Raw genomic sequence first — 23,538 nt, forward strand, 5'->3', positions numbered from 1 at the left:
GCCATTGCACAGGCGTGAGGGGGACGAGGGGATGCACCCCCAGGGTCTTTTTTGGGGGCAGGGGGAATGATGACCCTGGGGACCTCACAGGTGCCACCGAGGTGGATACCACCTCGGTGTTGTCACCCGGGGCCACTGAACCGCTGTGGCGGGCGGCACTGGGAGCGGCCGCGGGCCACTCTGTGCCTGTGTGTCCGTGTCCCCCTCCCCCGTCCCCGCGTCCTTCGCTCACCCCCGGCGCTGGCGGCGCCTGTCACTTGCCATCGCGTCCCGCTGTCCCCGCCGAGGCTGATGGAGATGGCAGGCGACGGAGCGGGCGCAGCCGCGTGTCCCCATGTCATGAGCCCGCCGGTGCTCAGCCCCCGGGGACGGCTCTTTCGAGTAGCGCGGCCGTGCCCGCGGTGGCACCTGCGGGTGCCCCGTTGTCACGGTGGCCTTTGCCACCAGCAGTGACATCCCATCCCACGGACCCACGGCTGACCGCGATGGACGCTTGGTCAGTGGGTGTCTCCTGTCACACTGTCCCAAAGTGTGGTCGCTCGTGGGAGGGGAAACTGAGGCAGGGAGTAGGGGCTGGCCCTGGAGACCATCCCCCGTGGGTGTTCTTCTGCGGGGACACAGGTGACGGGTTCCAGGGGTGTCCCCAGCTCCACGGGGACGCTCGGAGTGCTCGGGGTCTGGCGTGGGGACAGGGCGTGGCTGGGGTGACCAGGCGGGGCCGGAGTCACCGCGGGATCCCGCGCGCTTGGAGGAGCGGGGTCAGTGGGGCAGCCGGGGCCGGTCCCACCCCCCTGCCTCAGTTTCCCTCCCTCGGAGAGGGGGCCTCGCGGGTGGGCGGGGCGGGGACGCTCTAGTGGGCGTGGTTAACATCGACGGAGGCGTGTCCAGGGTTGGTGGGCGTGGTCAGAGGGCGTGTCCGTCGGGAGGTGGGCGTGTCTCGGCGGGGTGGGCGTGGCCCGTGCGGCGCGGGGCGCACCGGAGCCAGCGGAGCGCAGCGGAGCCGCCGCCGCCAGCCCGAGCCCCCCCGCCGCCGCCGCCGCCGCCGCCCTGCTCCCCCCCGCCGGCACCATTCCCTCCCCCGGGCGCCAGCGCGCCCCGGCCGGGCGGCGGCTCAGCCTGGGCCGGAAAACTTTGCTGGCGGCCGCGGCGGGGGTGGTGATGGTTTTGGTGCTGGTGGTGCTCATCCCGGTGCTGGTGAGCTCCGCCGGTACCGACGGCCGGTACGAGATGCTGGGCACCTGCCGGATGGTCTGCGAGCCCTACGGCCCCGCCGCCCCCCCGCAACCGGCCGAACGCGGCCCCCTCCCGCCGCCCTCCACCCTGGTGCAAGGTCCCCAAGGCAAACCGGGGAGACCGGGGAAACCGGGACCACCGGGACCACCTGGAGAACCGGGACCGCCGGGGCCGGTGGGGGCGCGGGGTGAAGCAGGAAGACCGGGACCCCCGGGATTACCGGGACCGGGGGCTACGGGCGCGGTGAGCGCGGCCACCTACAGCACGGTGCCGCGGGTCGCCTTCTACGCCGGCCTCAAGAACCCCCACGAGGGCTACGAGGTCCTCAAGTTCGACGACGTGGTCACCAACCTGGGCAACAGCTACGACGCCGCCTCGGGCAAGTTCACCTGCGCCATCCCCGGCACCTACTTCTTCACCTACCACGTCCTCATGCGCGGCGGCGACGGCACCAGCATGTGGGCCGACCTCTGCAAGAACGGGCAGGTAAGGGCTGCCCATCCCGGCTCCCTCTGCGGGAAGCGGAGCTCTGCTGTCCCCAAGCACGGGAGAAGGGCTGTGCGTGCTTCCTCGGGGTGCCCCGTCCTTTTCCTGGCCTCAGCGATGCGCCCTCGGGGTGTTCCAGCGGGATGGGGTCGGGGGGATGTGGGAGCGGGGAGGGGGAAGGATGGAGCCACCCTCCTTCTCCTGGCCCCAGGAATGCACCTCCAGGTTGCCACATCCTCTTTGTGCTGATGATGGACTGCGGGTGCTTCCCCAGTGGCCCCGTCCTTTTCCCGGCCCCAGAGATGCACTCCCTGGGTGCTCCATCCTTCTCATGGCCCCAGGGATGCACCCCCAGGGTGCCACATCCTTCTCCCAGTGCTGATGATGGGCTCTGGGTGTTTCCCCAGAGGCCCCATCCTTTTCCCAGCCCCAGAGATGCATCCCCAGGTTGTCACATCCTTCTCCCAGTAGCAATGATGGGCTCTGGGTCCATCCTTTTCCTAGGTGCTGACAAGCACCCCAGGGGGGCTTTATCCTCCTCCCAGTGGTGAAGATGGGCTCTGTGTGCACCCCCGCAATGCCCTGTCCTTTTCCTATCCCCAGGGATGTACCCCCAGGATGCTCTGTCCCTCTTTCTGTGATAATGATGGGATTTGGGTGCGTTTCCAGGGTGCCACATCCTTCTCCTGGGCAAGCAGGTGTAACCCCAGGGTGCCCTATTCTCGCAATGACATGATGGACTCTGAGTGCACCCCCGGGGGGTTCTGTCCTGCTCCAATCTCTGGAACTGCATCCTCAGCGTGCCCCATCCTTTCCCTCAGTGCTGGAGATGCTCCCCCAGGATGCTACATCCTTCTCCCAGTGGCAATGACGGGCTCTGGATGCGGCCCCGGGGTGCTCCATCCTGCTCCCCGCCCTGAAGGAGCACGCCTGGGGTGCCCTCTCCTCCCAGGGACCGTTCAGGGCTCCGGGTGCACCCCTGGGTGTCCCATCCTCTTCTTCCTCCTCCCATTCCCAGATGCTGCCCTGTGTGCCCTGTCCCTCTCCCGGTGCTGGGGACAGTCACCATCCACCCTGACGTGTCCCCAGGGGTTCCCTCAGCTCTTTCCTTGGCCACGTAGATGTTCCTTGTGGTGCCTTGGGGCACCCCCACAGCGTCCCCGTGGTGTCCCCCCCGGCCATGCCATTGTCCCCGCTGAGGTCCCTGGGGGACAGGGACAGTGTCCGCGGTAGCTTCGACGGGGGCAGTGCCTGCCCCGCTTGGGGGGCTGCACCCCCAACCCGGAGCCGGCTCTGCTGCTGCTGCTGGCTCAGGAGGGACGGGCTGCGTGGGGACACCGCGGGGGCCACACACCCCGAGGGTGGCTCCATCCTCCCCCCTCCCCGCTCCCACATCCCCCGACCCCATCCCGCTGGAACCCCCTATGCCAGGACAGCCTCACCACCCACACGCTTTTCGGGTGCCCCTTTTCCACGCCATGTCCCACTCCCGGCCACGACTCGAGGGACAAGATGTGGCTGGTGACCCCCGCGATGTCATCCGAGTTCAATTCCCCTGGATGTCACCGCAGCCGGCATTCCCGCGGGATCCATCCACTCTGCTCCCGCTTCCCATCGTTTCCTCCGGCACCACAACCCGCGGTGCATCCTTGTCCCCGAATGCAGGACCCCGAATTAACGCAAAACTGAGTTATCACCCCAGAAAAAGCCGGGGTGTGGGGCAGGGAGCGGGAGCCTTGGCACGGCCACCGCGCTTCACCCCTCGGCTCCGAGCCCTTCCCAGCGGGAGCACAGCAGGAGCCGCTCGGCAGCTTTTCTTCGTCCAAACAGTTCAAATTTCCTTTTATTTGGATTGTTTTTGTCCTCCCCCGCCCTCCAGCCCTAAATTTTTGGGGGTTCCGGCGCCGCTTGACACTTCTGGCTCTTTCTCCCAAGCAGCATCCGTGTAACTCCGGACTGAGCACCCCAAAAACTCACCTCAACCATTTTGCCCCCCCCAAAATATTTTTGGGGACCACCCCAAACCATCCTGCCCCCCCAGCTCTGCGGGGCATCAACATTCCTGGATGAATTTCCAGAAGCTATGGAGCCCCTTTTCAGGAGGAGCCGCACTCAGGCGGGTGATGCAACTTAATTAACTGCTTGTTAATTACTAACAAGGCATCGCCGCATCGATATCTATAAAGAAGATCCCCCCCCCAATGTCCCAAATAATTAAAAGTGGGGTTATTTAGGGGGTTGCTGCCAAAAATCCCCCGTCCTTGGCATGGTGTGGGGTTCCCAGCAGATGAAGGTCGATCCTGGCATCTTCAGAGCGAGTCAGAACTTGGGGGGCCCCTCTGACCCCCCCAAAGTCCCCTGGGTGCTGCTCCTTTGGGGGCCACTCATCACCGTTGGGTCGGGGCTGAAGTTAATGAGAGCCAGGGGAGCTGCTGCTGGTGGTTAATTAGCATTAATTATTATTTGTATTAGCCCGTAGTGGAGGCGAGGGCAGCGGGAGGGGAATAGTGGACGGTGGACGGACGGAGGAACAGATTGATTGATTGATGGACGGACGGACGGACAGACAGACAGACAGACAGGGCGGGTGGTTTTGGGGTCCCCATGCTGTAGGAGGGACATCCGCAGCTCAGGGAGGGTCATAGCCCCAGGGGACTGTTGGGGACAGTCCCCAAGGGTACACAAGGACCTGCCGGGGGGTCCTGGGGGCACCCACTGCCCTGTCTGGGGGTGGGGGGGCATTTGCTGGTGCACCAAAGGGTCCTGGGGGGCACCCACGGCTGCGCTCAGGGGTGCTGGGAGGGCACCCAGAGCTGTGCCCGAGGGTCCCGAGGAGGTCCTGCCACCGCGTTTGGGGGTTTCGAGAGGCAGCTGCTGCCACGCCTCGGGGGTGCTGGGCCATGGCGGTACCTGGGGCACGTGTTGTCCCCGAGGTCCCAGGTGTCACCGCACATGGCAGCACCGCACTGTCCCTTGTCCTCCTGAGAGCTCTTGGGTGCAGCCACCTTGGGGACCACTCCAGAGTGTCCCCAGCACCGGGGGCACCTCCAGCATTGTCACTGGGGTCAGGAAGAGCGGCTGCAGCAGACTCCGGGCTGGGGCCATGCCACCCCCACGGCTCCCACCTGTGCCGTGGGGAAACTGAGGCATAGAACAGGACAAGGGGCTGAGGCCATGGCGGCGGGCCGTGGTGGCAGCCCCCCCTCCTGTGCCACTGCGGTGCCGGGAGCGGCTCAGCCCGGGCCCAGCGCTGCCATTTATCTTCCCTGGTTAGCGAGGGCTGGCGGGCGCGCGGTGACGAGGCGGCTCCCTAACGAGGGAAGACGGATGGCACCGGGCAGCTCCAGCTGTGGCGGCGGGGGGACGATGGTGGGAGCCCGGCGCCAAATGCCTTTTCCTGGCTCTCCTTCCTCACGGCTTCTTCCCTCACTCCTCTTCCTCAGCAAAACCCCAGGAGAGGCAGCGTCCCCTGGAGATTGGGGCGCTGTGATTGACTGGGATTCAGGGTCCCCCACCGGGAACGGGGACCCTCGCGGTGGCAGGATAGACACAGGGTGACTTTTAGCAGGGTGAGTGTTGCTGGTGGCATGAGGGACGCGGCTGCGTGGGCGCGAGCAAGTCCTCTGGGATCACCAGCCTGGCCGTCAGTAGATTCCAGAGTTAACAGCATCTGACCCCAGCATCGCAGGCTGCCGGTGGGCTTGGGGACGTGCAGCTGGGGAGGAGTGCTTCCCTGGGACTCCTGTCCTGGGGGCAAAGGACAGGACTGCACAGGGGGCAGCCGTCCTTCTCCCACCGCTCCGGGACACCGCAGCCGCTCGCTGGTGCCTGCCCGCCCCGCGCGAGCCAATTAAGAGCCGATTCTCGTCGGTTGTAATTAGCGGCACCTCTTCCCGGCTCAGCGCTTCTGCATTTCACTTGGGATTTCACCAGCCGCCTTGTCACTGTCACCCAGCGTCGCGATCTCCCCGCGAGGCGCCGGCGGAGATTTGATTACCCAAAGAATTCTGCAGCGGCAGCGGGCTCCAGCCACGGAACCGCTTCTCCAGGCGGTGACGGCTCCTCTGGCTCTGCCGGCACCCAGGAAACCTTTATGGGGGGAGCATCCCTCCCCGCAGTGGGTGCGGGTCCGTATGACGGGGGGTTTGAGTTCAGCCCTCGCTGAACATGCTCACAGTCCCTGTGCAGCTCCCTGGAAGCGCTGCGGGATGCGCTGGGTTCAGTGGGGCTGGGAGATGGGGTCCTGTGTCCCAGGCGTGGTGCTGCATCCAAACCCAGAGACGGGGTCCTGTGTCTGAGCTGGGGTCCTGCACCCAAATCCGGAGTCGGGTCCCGTGTGAGAGCTGTAGTGCCATGTCTGACTGTGGAGCTGTGGTCCCTTGTTGGAGCCGTGGCCCCATGTCTGCCCCACGGTCCTGTATCCAAACCTGGATTTGGGCTTCCGTGTCAGAGCTGTGGTCCTGTGTCAGAATGGGCTCCTGGGTCTGGGCTGTAGTCCTGCATCTGCCAGACCCGCAGCCGCATGTCTGTGCCATGGTGCCCCGTCCAATCCCAGAGCCGTGGTCCCATGTCTGTGCCCGCCGGGGCAGGGAGAGGCTCTGGGCGGTGCTCAAAAGAGCCGACTCCACCCGGGCCCCGCTCACCCACGGTGGGGGACCCAGGGCACCCCACGCTGCACCGGACGGGTGGATCTGATGTGTGCGAGGCGGGAGCCGGCGTGTCCCGTGGGATCCGCGGGCGGAGGCGCGCCCTGAGCCGCTCCCGCGGTGTCCCCTGGGCAGGTCCGGGCCAGCGCCATCGCGCAGGACGCCGACCAGAACTACGACTACGCCAGCAACAGCGTCATCCTGCACCTGGACGCGGGGGACGAGGTCTTCATCAAGCTGGACGGGGGCAAAGCCCACGGCGGCAACAACAACAAGTACAGCACCTTCTCCGGCTTCATCATCTACTCGGACTGAGCCCGGAGCCGCGGCACCGCCCCCGGCATCCCCCGCAGTGACCCCCCAGCCCCACGGCATCCCTGTGCCGTGGTTTGGTTCCCTGCTGCCACCCAGCTCCCCTCGCTCCTGCCCAGCCCCACGGCATCCCCGCCGCGGTCCGGCCCACGGGTCCCCCGCTCCCCGCGCTCCCGGCTGCCTTCCGTGCCCAGAAGCCCCTTCTCCCGTGAGCTCACACCAAGGCTGCCAGTTGAGGGCTCGGGGCTGCAGAGGGTCGGGGGTGGCAAGAGGCTGGGGGTGCCCCCCGCGCTGCCCCACGGCACCCCCGTCCCCGGCTGTGCCCCCTTGTCCCGCCCCTGCTCTCTGCCCGCCCCGGGGCCGTGCCGGGGGTCTCGGGGCGGTCCGGCTGTACAGATGCGCAGTGTCCGCGCGGCCCCGGGCCGGGGGGCTGCGCTGGGGCGGGGGGAGCCGCCGTCCTGCCCTCCCCGCCCCCCGCCGGGGTGACAACATGGTAAAGCAGAGCTGTGATCTCTCCCTGTCTGCTGTGTGTGTCCCCAGTGTCCCCCACCCTGGGGACGGGGTCTTCCTGCCACCACCACCCCCCACCCCGACCCCGCTTGGTTTATCAAATCAGCCCGGCCACGAGACGCTCCTTGTCCCTCTGCCGCCTTCAGTGGGGCCACTTGGGGTGCCACCATTACCATGGCCCATGTCCCTGTCCCCATAGCACAGGTGGCCCCATGAGGGGGTGTCCCCTGAGTGACACAGCATTGCCACTGTGAGGGGAGGGACACGGTCAGGCCATACAGAGCCATGGGACCCTCGGGCACACGCGCCCGTCAGCGCTGCCTCGGCACGGGCAGGACGCGGTCCAGTTAGAGGTGACAGCGGGTGCCCGGGGCCAGCAGCCGCCTGCAGGGTGGCTGTGGTGGGATCAGAGGATGGGAGCCCTGGGGACAAGGAGTAGCCTAGGGGACAGGATGGGGCTGGGTGTCCTCCTGGCTGTATGTGCGTGTCCTAGGTGTGTGTGTGTGTCCCTCCAATAATGAGTGTTCATGTCCCCAGATGTGTGTGTGTGTGTCCCTAGGTGTGTGTCTGTGTCCCAGGGGTGTGTGTCCCTCAGGTGTGTGTGTGTGTCTGTGTCACGGGTGTGTGTGTTCCAGGTATGTGTGTGTATTCCAGGTGTATTAGTTCCAGGTGTGTGTGTGTTCCAGGTGTGTGTTTGTTCCAGGTGTGCTCCCTCTCCCAGCTCTGTGTGTGTCCCAAGGCTCGGCGGGTCCCAGCGCTGTTCCCCAGCACCGATCCCAGCTGGGGGCGGCGGCGGGGCCGGGCTGGATCGCAGCCCCAAGCAGAAGGTCCCCATAACGGTGCGGCTGAAGCCCCGCCCGGGGACCCTCCCGGACCCTCCGGAACCCTCCAGACCCTTCCAAGCCCCCTCGGGACCCCCGGGACCCCCCGGGACCTCCCAAGCCCCGCCGCTGGCCGGGGCTCTGAGCTGCTGCTGCTGCCCCAGGAGCCGCCGGCAGGGGGCGCAGCCGGCGGCGAGACCGCAGCTCCCATGGCGCACCGCGCAGGGCTAAGGACTACAGCCCCCATGAGGCACTGGGCGGGACGCAGCCAATGGGAGCCGGAAGGCGGTGCGGGGCCAATCAGGGAGCAGGGCGGGTCCTCGCGGGCAATTTAAAGGCGGCGCAGCGGCGGGAACCCGCCTGGAGCGGAGTGAGCGGGGTCGGGGTCGGGGTCGGGGTCGGGGTCGGGGTCGGGGTCGGGGTCGGGGTCGGGGTCGGGGTCGGGGTCGGGGTCGGGGTCGGGGTCGGGGTCGGGGTCGGGGTCTGGAGGGCACGAAGTGGGTGCAGTGCCCTGTGCGCGGGGTTTTGGACCCCCTTAGGAGGTGCAGGCACAGTGAGGAGGCCGTGGCTTAAAGAGGGAGTCAGGTCGTGAGGGGCTGAGCGGGCACAAAGGGGACAGTGTTACCACTATGGCGTGAATAGTTACAGGAGCGGTTTGGAGCCGAGGCGCCTCTCCCTGCAGATCGCCCTGGATCCCCTTCCCGAGGAGGCTCCGTGAGCACCACCAGCATTCCCGAGGGAACAGCTCTTTCCACGGGGGTTTGTGCCCAGCGGCGCGGCCCGGCCGGGCACCGCGGGCAGCCTGGGAGCTGCACAGGAGATCCTGTCATGGAAATGCCTCAAAAAGGAATCACCATGCACTAAACACAGTGGCCAGCACAAGATACAGCTCAGGATTGTAAACAGTTTCCCACTGCATCCTCCAAAATGCCTAAAGAACTCTGGGCTCACTCTGTCCCCGCCGAGCCCGGCTCAGACCCTGCTCCCCGGACCCACAGCAGGTGCAGGCACAGCCCGGCCCCGTACTCGAACCACTGCAGCAACTGCACCGGAATGCTGCACAGTGGAGCATTGAAACCTCCTTTTAGAACTGATGTCAATCTGCTCAGGAAATTTTAGCACTCTCCCTTTGTTTCCTCCCTGCTGCAAGGATGGCAGGTGAACCCATCCAGCATCAGCAGTTGGATGTTTGGAGAAGGAAGGTGGGCTGGGGTCCCATATGGGTCAGCAGTTGTTCAGGAAACTTTCTGGCCGTTCATCGCAGAGCCCCTCCAACAGTCACACTCCTACCCCTCCAGATTGGCACTGCTGGGACTGAAGCCCCTTCACAGCAGCAGCTCCAGAGATTCCTCAGCAGGAATTCCTCCCCTGATTTTAATGGGGCATTCCTTCTAGTATACTCGAAGGGAAAAGTTTCAAGGGATTTAACACTGCCCTGACACACAATATTATTGCAGGTACTAAACAGAACAAAATTAAGGTCAGCAGAGTTGCCATAGGCCAGAAAGGATTATCAATATAAAATCACAAAAAAGCATTGATCATTCCCTACCTGTAGACATACTGGGTCAGTCACTTGGTGCTGGCAGTTGGATGTTTGGAGAAGGAAGGTGAGCTGAGCTCCCATCTGGGTCAGAAACTGTTCAGGAAACTTCCCTGTCATCCATCTGGAGCTGCCCTGGCAGCTGCACTCCCACCCCAGACTGGCACTGGTGGGGCCAAGGCCATCAGCAGTGCCCTAAGGGGCCCTGTTGGCTCCCCCACAGCCCATCCCACAGCTGCTCCTGGTTTTCTCTCCAGCTCAGTCCCAGTGCTCCCAGAGTGCAGCCCCAGACTCTGATCGCTGTAGGGAATTTTATCGTGGTGCAGCAGCTCAATAACAGCTTGAGATGGAGCCTCAGGGGAGGCACCCCAACAAAGGACTTCCCAGGCTTCCATCCCCTCCCAGTCCGTGCACCTGACGGTGGGGTCTTCCTGCTGAGCCATCATCTCCTGCTGTGTCCAAGTGTCTGGTTACCTGCCTAGTGCTGGCCGGGCCCTTGGGGTCAGTGCCAGATCCTGGCCACCTCTCAGGGGCTCTGGCCATTTTCCCCACAGAGCTCACCCTGCAGCTCCCAGGGCAGCTGCCCCCAAGCTCTCTGCACTGAATGTGGTCCTCAGCACAAGGGATCCTCATGACACCCCCCAAACTGCAACAGAGCAACATCCCCAGACACCCTAATCCACAGCTGCACCCACAGGCTGGAGCTTCCTTCATCCCCCTTAAAAACTCAGCACATCAGACACGATCCCACAGGACATCCTCATCCCTGAACTGGAGGGACACGGATGTGTGGGGTGGGCTGCTGGGTGGGAGAGGAACTGGCTGGCTGGGTGCAGCCAGAGGGTTGTGGGCACTGGCCCCATGTCCTGGGGGAGGCCGGTGACCAGGGTGTCCATGAGGGCTCTTGGTGGCACCAGGGCTCTGCAATCCCTTCCTCATTGACACGGACAGTGGCTTGAGCCCAGCATGTTCACAAAGGTGACACGAAGCTGCGTGCTGGTGACATCCAGGGGGACCTGGACAAGCTCGACAAGTGGGACCAAGAGAACACGATGAAGTTCAGTAAAGCCGAGGGCAAGGGGCTGCACCTGTGCAGGGACAGTCCCAGGCACCAGCGCAGAGTGGGAGGAGAGCTGAGAGCTGCCCTGCAGAGAAGGACTTGGCGGGGAGGAAAAGCTGCACCTGAGCTAACAGCGAGCACTGGCAGCACCAAACGCATCCTGGGCTGCAGGTAAAGAGGAGTGGCCAGAGGAGGGTGAGAGTGGATGCTGCCCCTCCACTCTGGGGAGCTGGAACGAGATCACCTTTTAGGGTTCCATCCAACCCAAACCCGTGGTCAGTAGTTCCACGATAATGAATCCTCGGGGGCACCGTTGGTCCCAGCACCGGGCACGATCCTCGGGGGCTCCGTGGCCTCCAGCGGCACAAGTGACAACATTCCGGGCCAAAAGGCGGGGAGGCTGAGCGAGCTCGAAGGGAGATGTTGGGACCCTTGGGGAGGCTGGTGTGTCCAGGGGAGCAGTAGGAGCATGAAGGGGTTTGTAGGGCCATTTGGGATCCAAGGAGACCCAAAGGGAGGCCAGGGTTTTGGGAGAGGCTGTGGGAGCCTGACAGGAGTTCAGGTCCATGGGGGGCTCCAGAGGGGCACCAGGCGGGATTGGCACAGGGGAGGGGGCGAGGCTCTGAGTCCTCGCCCAGCCTGGCAATCTCTGGGATCTCTCTCCCCCACTGCCCCCTCCAGATGAACCTACTCCCCCCCAGGCCGCACGAGGACCCAGATCATTGGATCGGGAGCCGTGTCCCCCAGCAGCCCCATGCCCCAGCCCCAGGTGCCTGTTGGGGCTCAGAGCCCCCTGCCCCAGGAGGGCTCCACGGCCGTGGTGCTGCGTGTGAGGCCCCCCAGCCCCCGGGAGCGAGCTGCACCCCCGTCCTGCACGTCCTGAACCAGCATGTGGTGCTGCTCAGCCCCGAGGAGCCCGGCGGCATCGGCAGCACCTCGCCGCCCGGCCGCCGCCGCAAGAACCTCAAATTTATGTTCGAGCACGTTTTTGACGAGGGGGCCACGCAGGAGGAGGTGTTCGAGCACACCACGCTCCCTCTGCTGGACACCCTCCTGGCCGGCTACAGCTGCTCCACTAATCCCGGCACACACCTCTGATCCTTGCAGGAGCTCCTGCCCCATCCGCTCCCAGGCCGGGTGGGCTCGGCAGAGCCCTGAATTCAGTTTGAAGCCCCCATGCATCTTTGGGAATGGGGTGACACAACAGCAACCCCAAACCACACAGCCTGAAGCTCGTTGGTTCCAGCAGGGCTCGGCACTCTGGGAGATGGGGTGGAGAGGAAGGATATGGGTGTTGGGATAGAGGTGAGGCTGGGCAGGAGCTGTCCGGGCGTTTTGAGGAACAAGGATCACTTGCTCTTGTCTGTCCTGGGTCAGAAGGAGGGGAAGAAATGTGGTGGATGCATGAGGGGTAAGAGTCCCTTGGCTTTGCCATCCCTTCCCAGGCTGAATGGCTCTGTAGAGCCGGGTCTGACAGGTCCTGGGCAGCTCCCACATCCCCTCGCTGCTGCTGCTGCTGCCCCCGAGCCGTTCCCAGCTGTTGGCAGCCATTGGATGTCATGGGCACAATCCCAGGAGAAGCCCAGCACTCTCCAGGCTCACCCTGCACCAGGTGCTCAGACCAGGGGATGCTGTTCCAGCTCCCAGTGGTTCCTGAGAGCCACCGAAGGGCTGGCCCTGTCCCCAGGCCCCAGCACTGAGCGCTGGCCTCGGGAGGAGGGCTGAGGCTCCAGATCAATGTGTCCCACCCTGATGTGAAGGCTCCAAAGGAGGTGCTGGAAGATGGAGGTAAAAGAGAGGAAGCGGAAATGCCTCATGGAGAGAGGGGCAGAGGTGACCTGAGCATGGGAGCAGTGCTCATCTGGAGACTCGTTCTGTCCCTGCTGCATTAGAGAGGCTGAAACCAGAGAAAAAAAATGCCCTCAAGAGCAGTGGGGAAGGTTATGAGTTTTACCTCGTGTCTTGTCTGTGTGGGAAGCTCCTCTGCTCTGCTCTGCTCTGCTCTCCTCTCCAGCCAGGACCCAACCTTCTGCTGCACCAGGTGAGTAATGATAGATCATTTCACCGCCCACCCTGTCTCCTTCCAGTGTTTGCCTATGGTTCTTCAGGAGTTAGGAAAACCCACACCATGCTAGGCTCCAAGGCCAGTCCTGGCATTGTGCACCTGGTCACGGTGGAGCTGTTCCAGAGGCTTGAGGCCATGAAGGACAAGAGCTGTGAGGTCCTTGTCTCCTACCAGCAGATCTGCTGTGGCCCAGAGTGTCTTCTCCTGCCTCATGATCCTCAGGGAAGAGATTCGGGGTTGATCCAGAGCTTGTAGTGCCACACTCGGGGTACCGCAGTGTCCCCTGCTGTGCCTGGGGTTCACAGGACAGCGTGACTGGGAGCAGGATCACACCTGGTGGAGTGAACTGGTGCTGCTGGTTTCTGCCAGCTGGAGCACGGGGCTTTTCTCTCCCTTGCCGTGCTCCACAGAGCAGTGAGGGCTTCCTGGCTGGAAGGGCTGGAGAGGAGCAGGGTTGGGGGAACTGCCCAGCAAAGCTCTGGGAGCTCTCCCTGCCTTCTGAACCCCATCAGCTGCTCCCAGTGGAATGAGGTTCCAGAGGTGGGCTCAGGGAGTTCCCCCGGCTGTGCCAGATCCTGCAGGGGTTCCCAGCTCTTCTCCCAGCCCTCTCCCAGAGAATCAAACCTCTGCCTGACCTCGATTTCCTGCTCCAGGTGTACAAAGACTTGCTGGAGCCCCAGGGCCCACTGAACGTCTGGGAGCAGCTGGGGGAAGGAGCTGTGGCACAAGGCCTCACCTTCCACCAGGTTTGGACACAAGAAGGGCACAAGGGCTGGGACAGACTCGCCTGCACAGGTGCTGGGAGCAGCTGGGGGTCCTGGGGACAAGGGGGTGTGGAGGTCCCAGTGCCTCCTGGCTCCTGGCTGCCACCAGACGTGGCCTCGAGCTGCCGCGGGCCCGCAGAGCCCCCGGTGCCTCGGCCCCACTGCTGGGGCTGCTCGGCCTCGGGGTGTCCCCCCGCTGTGTCCAGCTGCCGATCCAGCCCTGCCCGTTCTCCCCCAGCCCACGTCACCAGAGCAGCTCCTGCACGTGTTGGCCAGGGGCAATAAAAACCGGGCACAGTGTCACACCGAGGCCAACACCACCTCCTCCCCCTCCCACGCCATCTTCCAGGTGAGGGCTGCTGCCGCCTCTGGGATTGTTCCCATTGCTGCTGGAAACGGGGCTGGAAACCTGTGCCAGGACCGACATCCCGGGGCTGTCCCCCTCAGCACTGAGCTGGGAATTTTGCTCCCCACGGGCTCTGTCCCTGAGCTCTCTGGTGTCTGGGTGCAAAGCTGCCAGTGGATTTCAAGAGCAGCCAGGCCCTTGGCCGAATTGGCAGGGCTGTCACGGCTGCCTGGGCAGACGGAGGCTCTGGCTGTCACTTCAGCCTGAGCCTGGGGCCTCGCCCCTTGCTGCTTGCAGGGGAGCAGCCCAGGTGTCTGGATGCTTTTCCAGCCAGCTCCCAGCTGGGCTCGTTGGTGGGTCCTGGATTCCTGCCTGCACAAATCCCTGAGCTGTGTTGGAAATGTGCCCTTCCCCCTGCCAGCTCTGCCTCCCAACAAGCAAACCATGGGCTGGTGAGGCTACAGGGGCAGCCCTCAGCTTCCAGCACCTCTGTCCCTGCAGGGGTTGCTCCTGGGGGGGGACGGGATTACAGGGCAGCGGGGGAAGCATGTTGGGTTCTACTGGGAGATTTTTAGGGATCCAGAGGGGGAAGGCAGGGAGCAGTGCTGCCAGGTGAGTCTTGGTGGCTGTGTTCCCCCTGGCCTGCACCAGCCCTGGGCCTGGCACCCACAGCCCTGGCTGGTGCCTCCCTGGGGACACTGTCAGGCTCTGTCTGGGGGCTGAGTTTGGTGTCAAAGTCCCCAGGGAGAGTCAGGCCTGGAGCTTCCTCTGTGTGTGAGCCCATCCCAGCTCGTGCTGGGGCTTTGGGTGCATTTGTTGCCCTTCTGGGATCCAACCAGCTGTACCCCACTCCACCCCTGAGTGCAGGGATGCAGATTGTTTTCCATATCTCTGTCCCTTCCTGCCTCCCTCCCTGACTTTGCTTCTCATGTCATCACCAGGTGTTTGGCTCACTGTCGTCAACACGGTTCCAGTGCCAGAGCATCTCTGGGACCCACAGTGCCCTCCCAAACAGCAGGATTTCTTTGGGGATTGCTGAAATCCTCTAGTCACATCCTCAAACAAAGGAGATGAGCCTGCAGGGCACATCCTGCTCCCTGCTGAAACCCTACAGAGGTGCCACCACCTTTGGGGAATGTGTAAGATGATTCTGTCGGGCATAAATATTGACTCCCAATTCTGTGCTGCGTTGGGTGAGTTAAAAACACCTCAAAAGCAGAGAAGTTCTGAAGAAAATTCCAGATTAAGTTGAAAAAAAAAATCCCTTCTAAAAGTTGAAACCAGATATTGAAAAAAATGTTGAAACCAAAATATATGAAAGTGGTCCTCGCATTGGAAATTTCCTGTGTGAGGGTGATCCAAGGTGTCCGAGTGTCCTTTGGGGAAGCTGCTATACCTTGGGCGGTTTCCAGAGCAGCCAAGAGATGCAGTGGGACGTGTGGATGAGGAAGAAGATGCCGGTGATGATGGCAAAGCTGATGCCCACAGCCCTCATGACGAAGATTGACTCGGGGTCAGTGGGGCTCCGCTGGCGCCGCGGCTGGAAGGTGACGCTGAGCTGGAAGCCGGCCACCAGCTCGCCCTCCCGCCAGCAGAAGTAGGTGGCTTTGTCCCTCCTGCGCACTTGCTGCAGGTGCAGGTGGTTCCCGTGGTCGATGAAGAGCCTCATGTTCTTCCTGACCCCCACGAGGTAGTAGGAGCGGTAGAGGCGGACGGAGCCCTTGTCCCAGGCCACGGCGTGCTCGGGCCGCGCCCCCGGGCACGTGATGACCAGGTCAGTTTTGGGGGGCTGGCTGTGGTACTGGATGGGGACACGGGGCAGATGGGGCTTCTTGCCCAGCTTGTAAACAATGTTGGAGATGGACTGCACGCCCTCCTCGGGGACTTCCTTCTTTGGGCAAGGGGCCAGGCAGCTCCGGATGGCCACCTCGGGGCTCCTCAGGTCGATGAGGGAGGGGAAGTGTGCGGGCACAGCCCTGGAGCCGCAGGAGCTGACGTTGGGCAGGGCTGTGCGGTACCGGGGCCTCAGCTGGGCACTCTGCACGTAACAGAGCCCGATCCGCCGCTGCTCACCCCGCACCCCGCAGCGGTCGCAGCTGGTCCAGTCCCAGAAGGTGGTGAAGAGGGTGAATTTCTTGTCTGTGTAATCCTCTTGGACGTGCTCGTCGTTGTCCAGAAAAGCCACTGTGATCTCCCTGGTGGGCTGCACGTCCACATCATAGCCATAGAAGAAGAGCCCCTCCTTGGTGCCACACAGGTAATGCCCCGAGTCCCTCACCTGGGCTCGGAACACGATCAGACTGAACATGCGGATGCTGAAGCGCTTCAGGAGGTCGCTGCCTGCGCGGATGTGGCTCGAGTCCACGATCACAGTGCCGTTGAAGTCTGTCAGCACCGTGGTTTCGTGGCTGTGCAGGTTCTTCTGGAAGTACCAGACAACAGAGGAGGCCTCCTCGGGCTTGCACTTGCAGGGCAGCTCAAAGGCCATGTCCGCCAAGTACGCGACATTCTCGAATATGAGGAAGGCAGGACACGCCGTCTTCTTGAACACATTCCCTTTCTTCTCAATGGCAAAGGCCCCAAGAACATCCACTAGGGAGAGGAGTATGGTGGCTCCCAGCAGCCTCGTCCCCATCACTCCGGGTGCTCTCTGGCCCAGCAGAACTCACACAGCCCAGCCAATGATCTGCTGGGAGCATTCTGCCCTGGTACAGCCCAGCCTCTGGAACCCGCCCGTCCCCAGCAACTCTGGAATGTTGTCACCCATGTGCCTGGCAACAATGGAGCTGTGCTGGCACAAGTGGAATCCCCAACACCTCATTGTGGTTTGAGTTGGATGGGAACTTAGAGAGGATCTCTGGTGCAGATCAACACCTTCATGGCTGGTGCCATTAAGAAGGTTTGGCTTTTGGGGCAGTGGGTTGTGCTTTACTGACTGGGGCCTGTTAGAGAGGGCAACAGGAACTTCAGCCGTGGGCTGGCCAATCTGATGAGAGGGGCTTTGAATGGAAAGGCCTGGGGGCTGCTTCCAAAGTGGCAATGCTTTTGCCATTGCCTCCTCCTGGGGAGATCAGGCCAGCCCGTGGAGCCTGATGTTCCTTGACTCAAGATGAGAATCACAGGGCAAACCCATCAGTGCTGTGTGGCTGTGAAACTTCTTACATGCCACACAGTTTCTCAAACCTCTCTCTGAAGTGCCTGGACACAAACAGTCACAGCATGGGGAACAAACAAGAGGTAGAAATGTGGATGTGCAGTAGCAGGGCCATGATCTCAGTGCAATGACAGAGACACAGTGGGACAGGTCACCTGACTGTTGTCATGGATGGCCGTGGCCATGTGTCCCCCCACAACCCTCAGCTGCACTCTGGGACACTCAGCAGAGGGTCCAGGCCTCCCGCAGCAAAGGGTGCAGAGGCACCCACAGACCCCGGATGATGGAGAAGGGAAATGGAGCCCAGCCCCAGAGCAAGAGCCTTTTCCAGACTCCCCATAGGAGGAGGAGCCGGGAGAGAACAGCCCTGGATTTGGAACAGAACAATTTATTAAAAATACTACTTATTTCCTAAACCTGCTCATAACCTGCAAAATCACAAACAGGACTGAGCCAGAGGGGGCACAAATGGGGCACGCAGCTGGAACCATGGCCAGGAGGGCACTGGGGAGCAGAAGGGCACTGAGGGGCAGGAGGGCATTGCGGGGCAGGAGGGGATGCTCGCGGGGCTGCAGGAAGAACAGGGCAGAGAGGAACTGGAAGCGTTTGGAGTTTGAACGCCGGGAGAGGTGCCGGGGGGTGGATGCGGGAGGGCTGCCCCGAGCTCTGGCTGCTGCTCAGCGCCTGGGGGAAGCAGCTCTGGAGCCGGCCCGGGGAGGGGGCTGGGGGTCCCTGTAGCTGCTGCCGGGGTGCCAGGGCTTTGGGTGCCCGCCGGCGGGGAGGGCTGGGGGATGACACGGCGGGACCCCGGGGACACAGCGGGGCTCTGCGCGGGGCTCTGCGCTGCCCGGGGAGTCTCTGCTGCCTTCCCACAACTCCACTGGCGCTTCCTCCGTGTTCGGGACCTGCGGGAACTGATTGGGAATCGCTGCTCGACTCGAGCATCCTCTTAACCAGCCCGGGAGACAACGGCCTGGGAGTGGAGCACGGAGAGAGCTCCCGAGAGCATTCCGGGTCGGGGCTGGGCACAGGGGGATCTGGCGTGGTGACTGGCGCCGCGGCTGAAAGAGCAGGGAAGAAACAAAGCAACCTCCCTGTCTGCAGCTCGGGAGCACATCCAAGCCCCGGACCACCTCCTGTGCCCCCAGCTCAGCGCAGACCTGCCCTCCCAGCCCCGCAGCAGCTCCTTGCCAGCGGCTGCTCCACCAAAGCGCATCCAGCCCCGAGAAGAGCCGGCACAGGCGCCGGGCTGGTCCCACAGCCAGCGGCCCGGGGCAATGCCTGCGCTGTCCCCGGCAAACGGGTCTGCAGAACCACAGCTCCGCTCCCAGGATCGCGCCGTGGCACGGAGGATGAGGAGGAAGAGCTCAGCCCTGCTCAGAGCCGCTGAGAGGCTCCAGCCCGGCTGGCTCGGGCAAGGGAACCAGGGAGGAGTAACGGAGCCGGGAGAAACGCGGCTCAGAACCGCTGCTTTGGGCTCCTGGGGCAGGGAGATTCCTCCCGTGGTAGCTGCCCCGCACACACGAGCTGAGCTCCCCCGCAGCCCACGGCTGCTCCCGGCTCCTGCCCGAGGTGCTGCCGAGCTCGGATCGCTCTGCACAGCGAGGCCGGAGCCACGCCGAGCACGACCCGCTTGGTGACAGCTGGGGACACGCCCGTCCCTCTGCCCCGTGCCCACCGCGGCCGGGAGCTGTGTCCCACCGCAGGCTCCCCCAGCACCCATCGAGACCCAGAGGAGGGGCCAAACCCCATTGTCCCCATCCCAAAACCTCACCAGCACAGCTCAGCTGCATTCCCAGGGCTGGGGCAGCGTCGCTGGGCTCTGTGGGGCTACATGGAGGTGCAGCTTCCTCCAGCCCTATGGCCTCCTCCAGTGCCAGGACCTCCACTTCCTTTGTCTTCACAGTCATTTCATCAGGGCAGAAGCTGTGAGTAGAGTTTTGGGGTAAGAGAGTCCAACTTGGAAAAAGGGACATTCCCAAGCTGTAAATCCCTTCCTGGAGAGCCTGAGCTGCCAGGTGTGTGTGCACCTGTGGGTGACAAAGGGACCCAGGGACAGGCCAGCATCTCCAAGCACAACCCTGGTCCCACATCCATCCAGACCATGGACAGCCCGGTCTGCCCAGGCCGAGAAGAAGCAGCAGGGAGGGGGAGGACACGAGGACACTCACTTCTGTCCCTGCTGCCCAAACAGGTCCTGCAGAAGAGGATTTGGTGTCCTGGCCTGGAACTGCAGGTCGGGCAGGGAGGCTGCTCTGGGGCTGCAGGGAGACACCCCGGAGCACTGCAGCTGCGGGGACTGGGATGAGGCAGTGGTTAAAACACAGTGGGGCAGCACGGACCCATCTTTAGGGCTGGAGCAGGGCAGCTCCTCAGCCTCCTCCAGGCTCCAGGGCCCCCGGGTGGCTGCAGGGGACACGATCTGTGCTCACAGACCTGCTGCCATGGGCAAAAGCCCTGCGGGGTCTGGGCTGAGCAGCTTTAACAGCAGAGCAGGCACAGGCTGCTGAAGCTCCGTCGGCAGCTCCTGCCCGCAGCGGCACCCCCGGGCTGGGAGATTCCCACGGGAGGCACCCACCAATGCACCCCACCACGCAGCCGCCTGCCCCAGCCAGCAGCTCCCGAGCCGCGGCAGGACCCGCCCGGTGCTCAGCGGCAGCAGGACTGGCCCGGCTGGCGAACCGGAGCGTGCTGCGGGTGTCGGGGCCGGCGGGCGCCGCGGGGCTCACGGCCGCGATCGCGGTGCTGCGGCAGCTGCCGCCCGGCCAGTCCTCCAGCGTCAGTTTGCTGTCCCGGAACGGCGCGTGGCCCTGACGCCCTGTCCCCAGAGGCTCCGCTCGGCTCCGGGCCCGGGGACACCCTCCCGGGCCCTCCCGGAGAGCCGCAGTCCGGCGGGCCCGGCCGGGAGCCGCCTCACCGTGGCTCCGGCCAGCGCTCGGACGACGTTTCCGACGGCCAGCAGCGAGCGGTTGATGCTGGTGCCCTCCCAGAGCCCCTCTCCCCGGTCCGGGATGTCCCAGGCTCGCTCCGAGCCCGCCAGGTCGATGAAGCTCAGCTTGGCCACCCGCAGGTCCCCGGTGAGGACACCAGTGGGATCCCACTGCTTCACCTGGATCTGCAAGGACAGAGGGGACTGAGACTGTGCCTCCACACGGGTGCTCTGGGGGTCAGGGCTCTGTGTTTTCAGGGGAAGAGCCAGTGAATCCTGTGGAGAGAGGAGGCAGGAGAAGGGGAGGAACCTGGCACGTTGAGAGGATGATCCAAACACCTGGTGATGACACAAGGAGCAGAGCCAAGGAAGGGATCTGGCAGGAAGAAACAGCTATGGGAACAATCAGCATCTCCCACGCTCTCTACCTGTAGAGAGGGGTATGACTGGTCAGGTCCTCAGAGGGGCTACAAAAGCATCCAGACACCTGGGCTGCTCCCCTGCAAGCAGCAAGGGGCGAGGCCCCAGGCTCAGGCTGAAGTGACAGCCAGAGCCTCCGTCTGCCCAGGCAGCCGTGACAGCCCTGCCAATTCGGCCAAGGGCCTGGCTGCTCTTGAAATCCACTGGCAGCTTTGCACCCAGACACCAGAGAGCTCAGGGACAGAGCCCGTGGGGAGCAAAATTCCCAGCTCAGTGCTGAGGGGGACAGCCCCGGGATGTCGGTCCTGGCACAGGTTTCCAGCCCCGTTTCCAGCAGCAATGGGAACAATCCCAGAGGCGGCAGCAGCCCTCACCTGGAAGATGGCGTGGGAGGGGGAGGAGGTGGTGTTGGCCTCGGTGTGACACTGTGCCCGGTTTTTATTGCCCCTGGCCAACACATGCAGGAGCTGCTCTGGTGTCGTGGGCTGGGGGAGAACGGGCAGGGCCGGATCGGCAGCTGGACACAGCGGGGGGACACCCCGAGGCCGAGCAGCCCCAGCAGTGGGGCCGAGGCACCGGGGGCTCTGCGGGCCCGCGGCAGCTCGAGGCCACGTCTGGTGGCAGCCAGGAGCCAGGAGGCACTGGGACCTCCACACCCCCGTGTCCCCAGGACCCCCAGCTGCTCCCAGCACCAGTGCAGGCACAGCACAGTTCCAGGCTGTGTATTTTGGGGTGGCTGTTGTGTCTCCCCATTCCCGCAGCTGCCTGGGATGGGGTCACAGAGCTGCTGGAGGACACGGCTCCAGTTCCAATGGTCTGGGTCCTTGTGCACTCCTTGAGGTGGGGGGTTGGCTCAGCTGGAGGGTGAAGTGGGGGAGAGAGATCTCCAGGCTGGGGCAAGCCTCAGAGACTCCCTGTGGGCTCTGCTTCCACTCCAACCTGTGCCAACCCTGGCCAGTGACCCCTCAGAACCCCCCAAGGGCCTGAACCCCCTTCAGGCTCCCACAGCCTCCCCTACAACACGACCTGACACCCCCTAAAACCACAGCTTCCCCAATTATTCTGCACCCCCTTTTGGCTCCCAAAGCCACTCTCACAGCTCCCCTTTGGGCTCCCACAGGACTGAAAAAGGCACTTGCTCTGGGGTTGGGCTCCATTTTGGCTCCCCCCATCTCCATCATCCCAGGGTCCTGTGGGTGCCTCTGCACCCTCTCCTGGGTCTGGGGAGGTCTGGACACCCTGCTCAGTGTCCCAGAGTGCAGCTGAGGGGTGGGGGAGCCTCCTGTCCTCCTGGGACCTGACACTCTGCATAATGGGGAAAAGGTTTTGTTCTGTATTTCCTCCCTGCTCCAACCCCATCACTGCCACCCGTGTGACACCCCCACCCTGGGACAGAGACCCCCGAGCACCCAACCCAGGGCCCAGTGTTCCTGCCGTGCCAGGGCACATCTGGCACGGACACATCTGGTTCCCTGCACCAGCTCCTCACAGCCACCCTCTCTGGTGACCACGTGTGGCAGGAGCAGGGCCGGGATGGGGACAGCTCCGGGTGTGCTGCTGTCCCTCGGGGCCGGGGTCACCGGCTCCTCCCGGCTCCTTCCCTTCCCAGCAGCAGCCGATCTCACCTTTGTCTGCTTGAGCCTGGAAGCTTCCAGTCAAAACTCCCAGCCCGCTCCCAGTTCGTTTCTCTCATTAAGGGGGGGCCGGGGAAGAGGAGAAGGAGGAGGAGGAGGGGGAGCCCAGCTCTGCCTCCCGCCGCTGCCGGCAGTGCCCGTGCTTTGATCCCGCTGCGTGGGAGCCGGGGGAGGATGAATCCCTGGGGAGCAGCGGGTGCCCACGCAGGACCCCAAAGCTCCCCAGCCCCCGCTCTGTCCCCACGCCACCCCGCTGTGCACCCCAGGGAGGGAGGTTCCCTGTCACCAGAGCTGTCACACGTGTCTCCAGGGATGCCACTGTTGTCTGGGGACACAAGAGTCACTGCGAGATGTGTAGGTGCCCCAAACCTGGAATTTCTGTGGGCAAAACCCTTGGTGACCACAGCTGGGGAAACACGGGGCTGGCAGGAGGCAGGGGGCTTCTGGGGGGTTAAAGGAGGATGTGGGAGCTGCCCCAGTCCCACCAGTCTCACCAGTATGGTCCCTGGTGGCTCTGGGTCTCCCCAGAGTGCCCCCGCAGGGACACAGCCGTTGCCACAGCCCTCCCCACTGGCCGCTGTTGGTGGCCCAGTGATGGTGGCCGAGGTCCAGTGGGGTGTCCCCGTCCCCCGGCGGGCAAGAGCCTTTCCCGACCATCGGCTGCCATCTACTGCCAGCGGCGGGGCCAGTCCCCGTCCCTGCTCCCGTCCCTGTCCCCTGTCCCTGCAGCAGAGTCCCAGGGACCCCCTGTCCCCCAGCTTCACCTCGGCTGCCTTTCGGGGCACCCGCGCTGGTGCCGCCACGCTAATGTCCCCACGTCCCCAGTACAGCCCCATCCGCACCCCGGGCCGTCCCCGAGACCCATCCATGCCCCAGTTTGTGGCCACTGTGCTGTCACCGGGAGGGACGGGGCTGGCGGTGACCCCGCGCCCGCCCCTGGATCCAGCCCCCGCGTTTCCCGGCAGTGCCGTGCCCTGGCACAAAGGTGCCTCCCGGCTGTGCCGCGGCTCTGGCTCCGCACAAAGCCCCTTTCAGCCGCTGCGGAAAGCCCCTGGCAGCCAGTCCTGGCCCCCACCATCCCCTGCCATGTGCCACCAGGGGCAAAAGGCCGCCCAGCCTCAGTGCATGTGTGGCCGGTGACACGGCCATGCACAGTCAGCTGTGTGGGATAAACACCTGGCCGGATTTGGGACGGGGACCGGAGCTCCAGGGCCACCAGCCAGTGCTTCCACAGACCCATCGGGATGGGATGGACTTAGGGAGGCTCCAGCCACCTAACTAGCAGCCGGTCTTCGTTTGTAGCACCCCGCAGTGCCCCATGGCATCGCACCCAGCCTCGCACCCATCTCCCACCCACGGCGTGCCCGTGGTCATCGCTCTGTCCCCAGCCTGGCGCGTTCCCCAAAGCCTGCAGTGCCCGGTGCGGGGGCCAGCGGTGGGCAGGGGCTGTGCTGCGGTGCCCGGGCTGGCTGCCAGGGCACAGCCACCCCGCCGGGCGCCACAGCCTGGCGTTGTGCCGGCCCGCTGGCTCCTGGCCGGGGGCCAGCGCCGGGCAGCTGGCAGGACGGGAGCTCCCGGGCTCCATAAAAACCCTCGGCCGCGCACATCGCGCCCA

The 23,538-nt window shown here is 64.0% G+C and overlaps 4 protein-coding genes across 4 annotated transcripts; 2 read left to right on the forward strand and 2 right to left on the reverse strand.

Moving 5' to 3' along the window:
• Positions 1-960: 960 nt before the first annotated feature.
• On the forward strand, positions 961-7,208 carry C1QL1 (complement C1q like 1). Its single transcript, XM_066205258.1, has 2 exons — positions 961-1,719; positions 6,501-7,208. Exons 1-2 carry the CDS (start codon positions 1,159-1,161, stop codon positions 6,678-6,680), a joined length of 741 nt encoding a protein of 246 aa, XP_066061355.1. The 5' UTR covers positions 961-1,158; the 3' UTR covers positions 6,681-7,208.
• Positions 7,209-10,603: 3,395 nt separating this feature from the next.
• LOC136301616 (kinesin-like protein KIF18B) lies at positions 10,604-14,835 on the forward strand. Its single transcript, XM_066204743.1, is given in 7 exon segments — positions 10,604-10,613; positions 11,313-11,477; positions 11,480-11,695; positions 12,699-12,860; positions 13,280-13,422; positions 13,679-13,789; positions 14,728-14,835. Coding segments are annotated over 7 exon segments (915 nt in total).
• Positions 14,836-15,176: 341 nt separating this feature from the next.
• Positions 15,177-16,421, reverse strand: FAM187A (family with sequence similarity 187 member A). The gene has a single exon (XM_066204744.1). The coding sequence runs from the start codon at positions 16,419-16,421 to the stop codon at positions 15,177-15,179; it is 1,245 nt and encodes a 414-aa protein (XP_066060841.1).
• A 923-nt stretch (positions 16,422-17,344) lies between these two features.
• On the reverse strand, positions 17,345-23,530 carry LOC136301618 (kinesin-like protein KIF18B). Its single transcript, XM_066204745.1, is given in 9 exon segments — positions 17,345-17,412; positions 17,415-17,855; positions 17,858-18,001; positions 18,715-18,866; positions 19,112-19,346; positions 19,519-19,771; positions 19,858-20,055; positions 20,664-20,774; positions 23,405-23,530. Coding segments are annotated over 9 exon segments (1,728 nt in total).
• Between the last annotated feature and the right edge of the window lie 8 nt (positions 23,531-23,538).

This window comes from Chamaea fasciata, unplaced genomic scaffold (genome assembly GCF_029207755.1).
Source record: "Chamaea fasciata isolate MVZ Bird 193981 ecotype frontalis unplaced genomic scaffold, bChaFas1.0.hap1 SCAF_27, whole genome shotgun sequence".
Lineage (NCBI taxonomy): Eukaryota > Metazoa > Chordata > Aves > Passeriformes > Sylviidae > Chamaea > Chamaea fasciata.

Excerpts from the sequence above, each read along its gene's own strand:
- C1QL1 (XM_066205258.1), top strand. The coding sequence starts at position 1,159 with ATGGTTTTGGTGCTGGTGGTGCTCATCCCGGTGCTGGTGAGCTCCGCC. Across the intron at positions 1,720-6,500 it reads ACCTCTGCAAGAACGGGCAG|GTCCGGGCCAGCGCCATCGC; the intron begins GTAAGGGCTGCC and ends TCCCCTGGGCAG.
- FAM187A (XM_066204744.1), bottom strand. The coding sequence starts at position 16,421 with ATGGGGACGAGGCTGCTGGGAGCCACCATACTCCTCTCCCTAGTGGAT.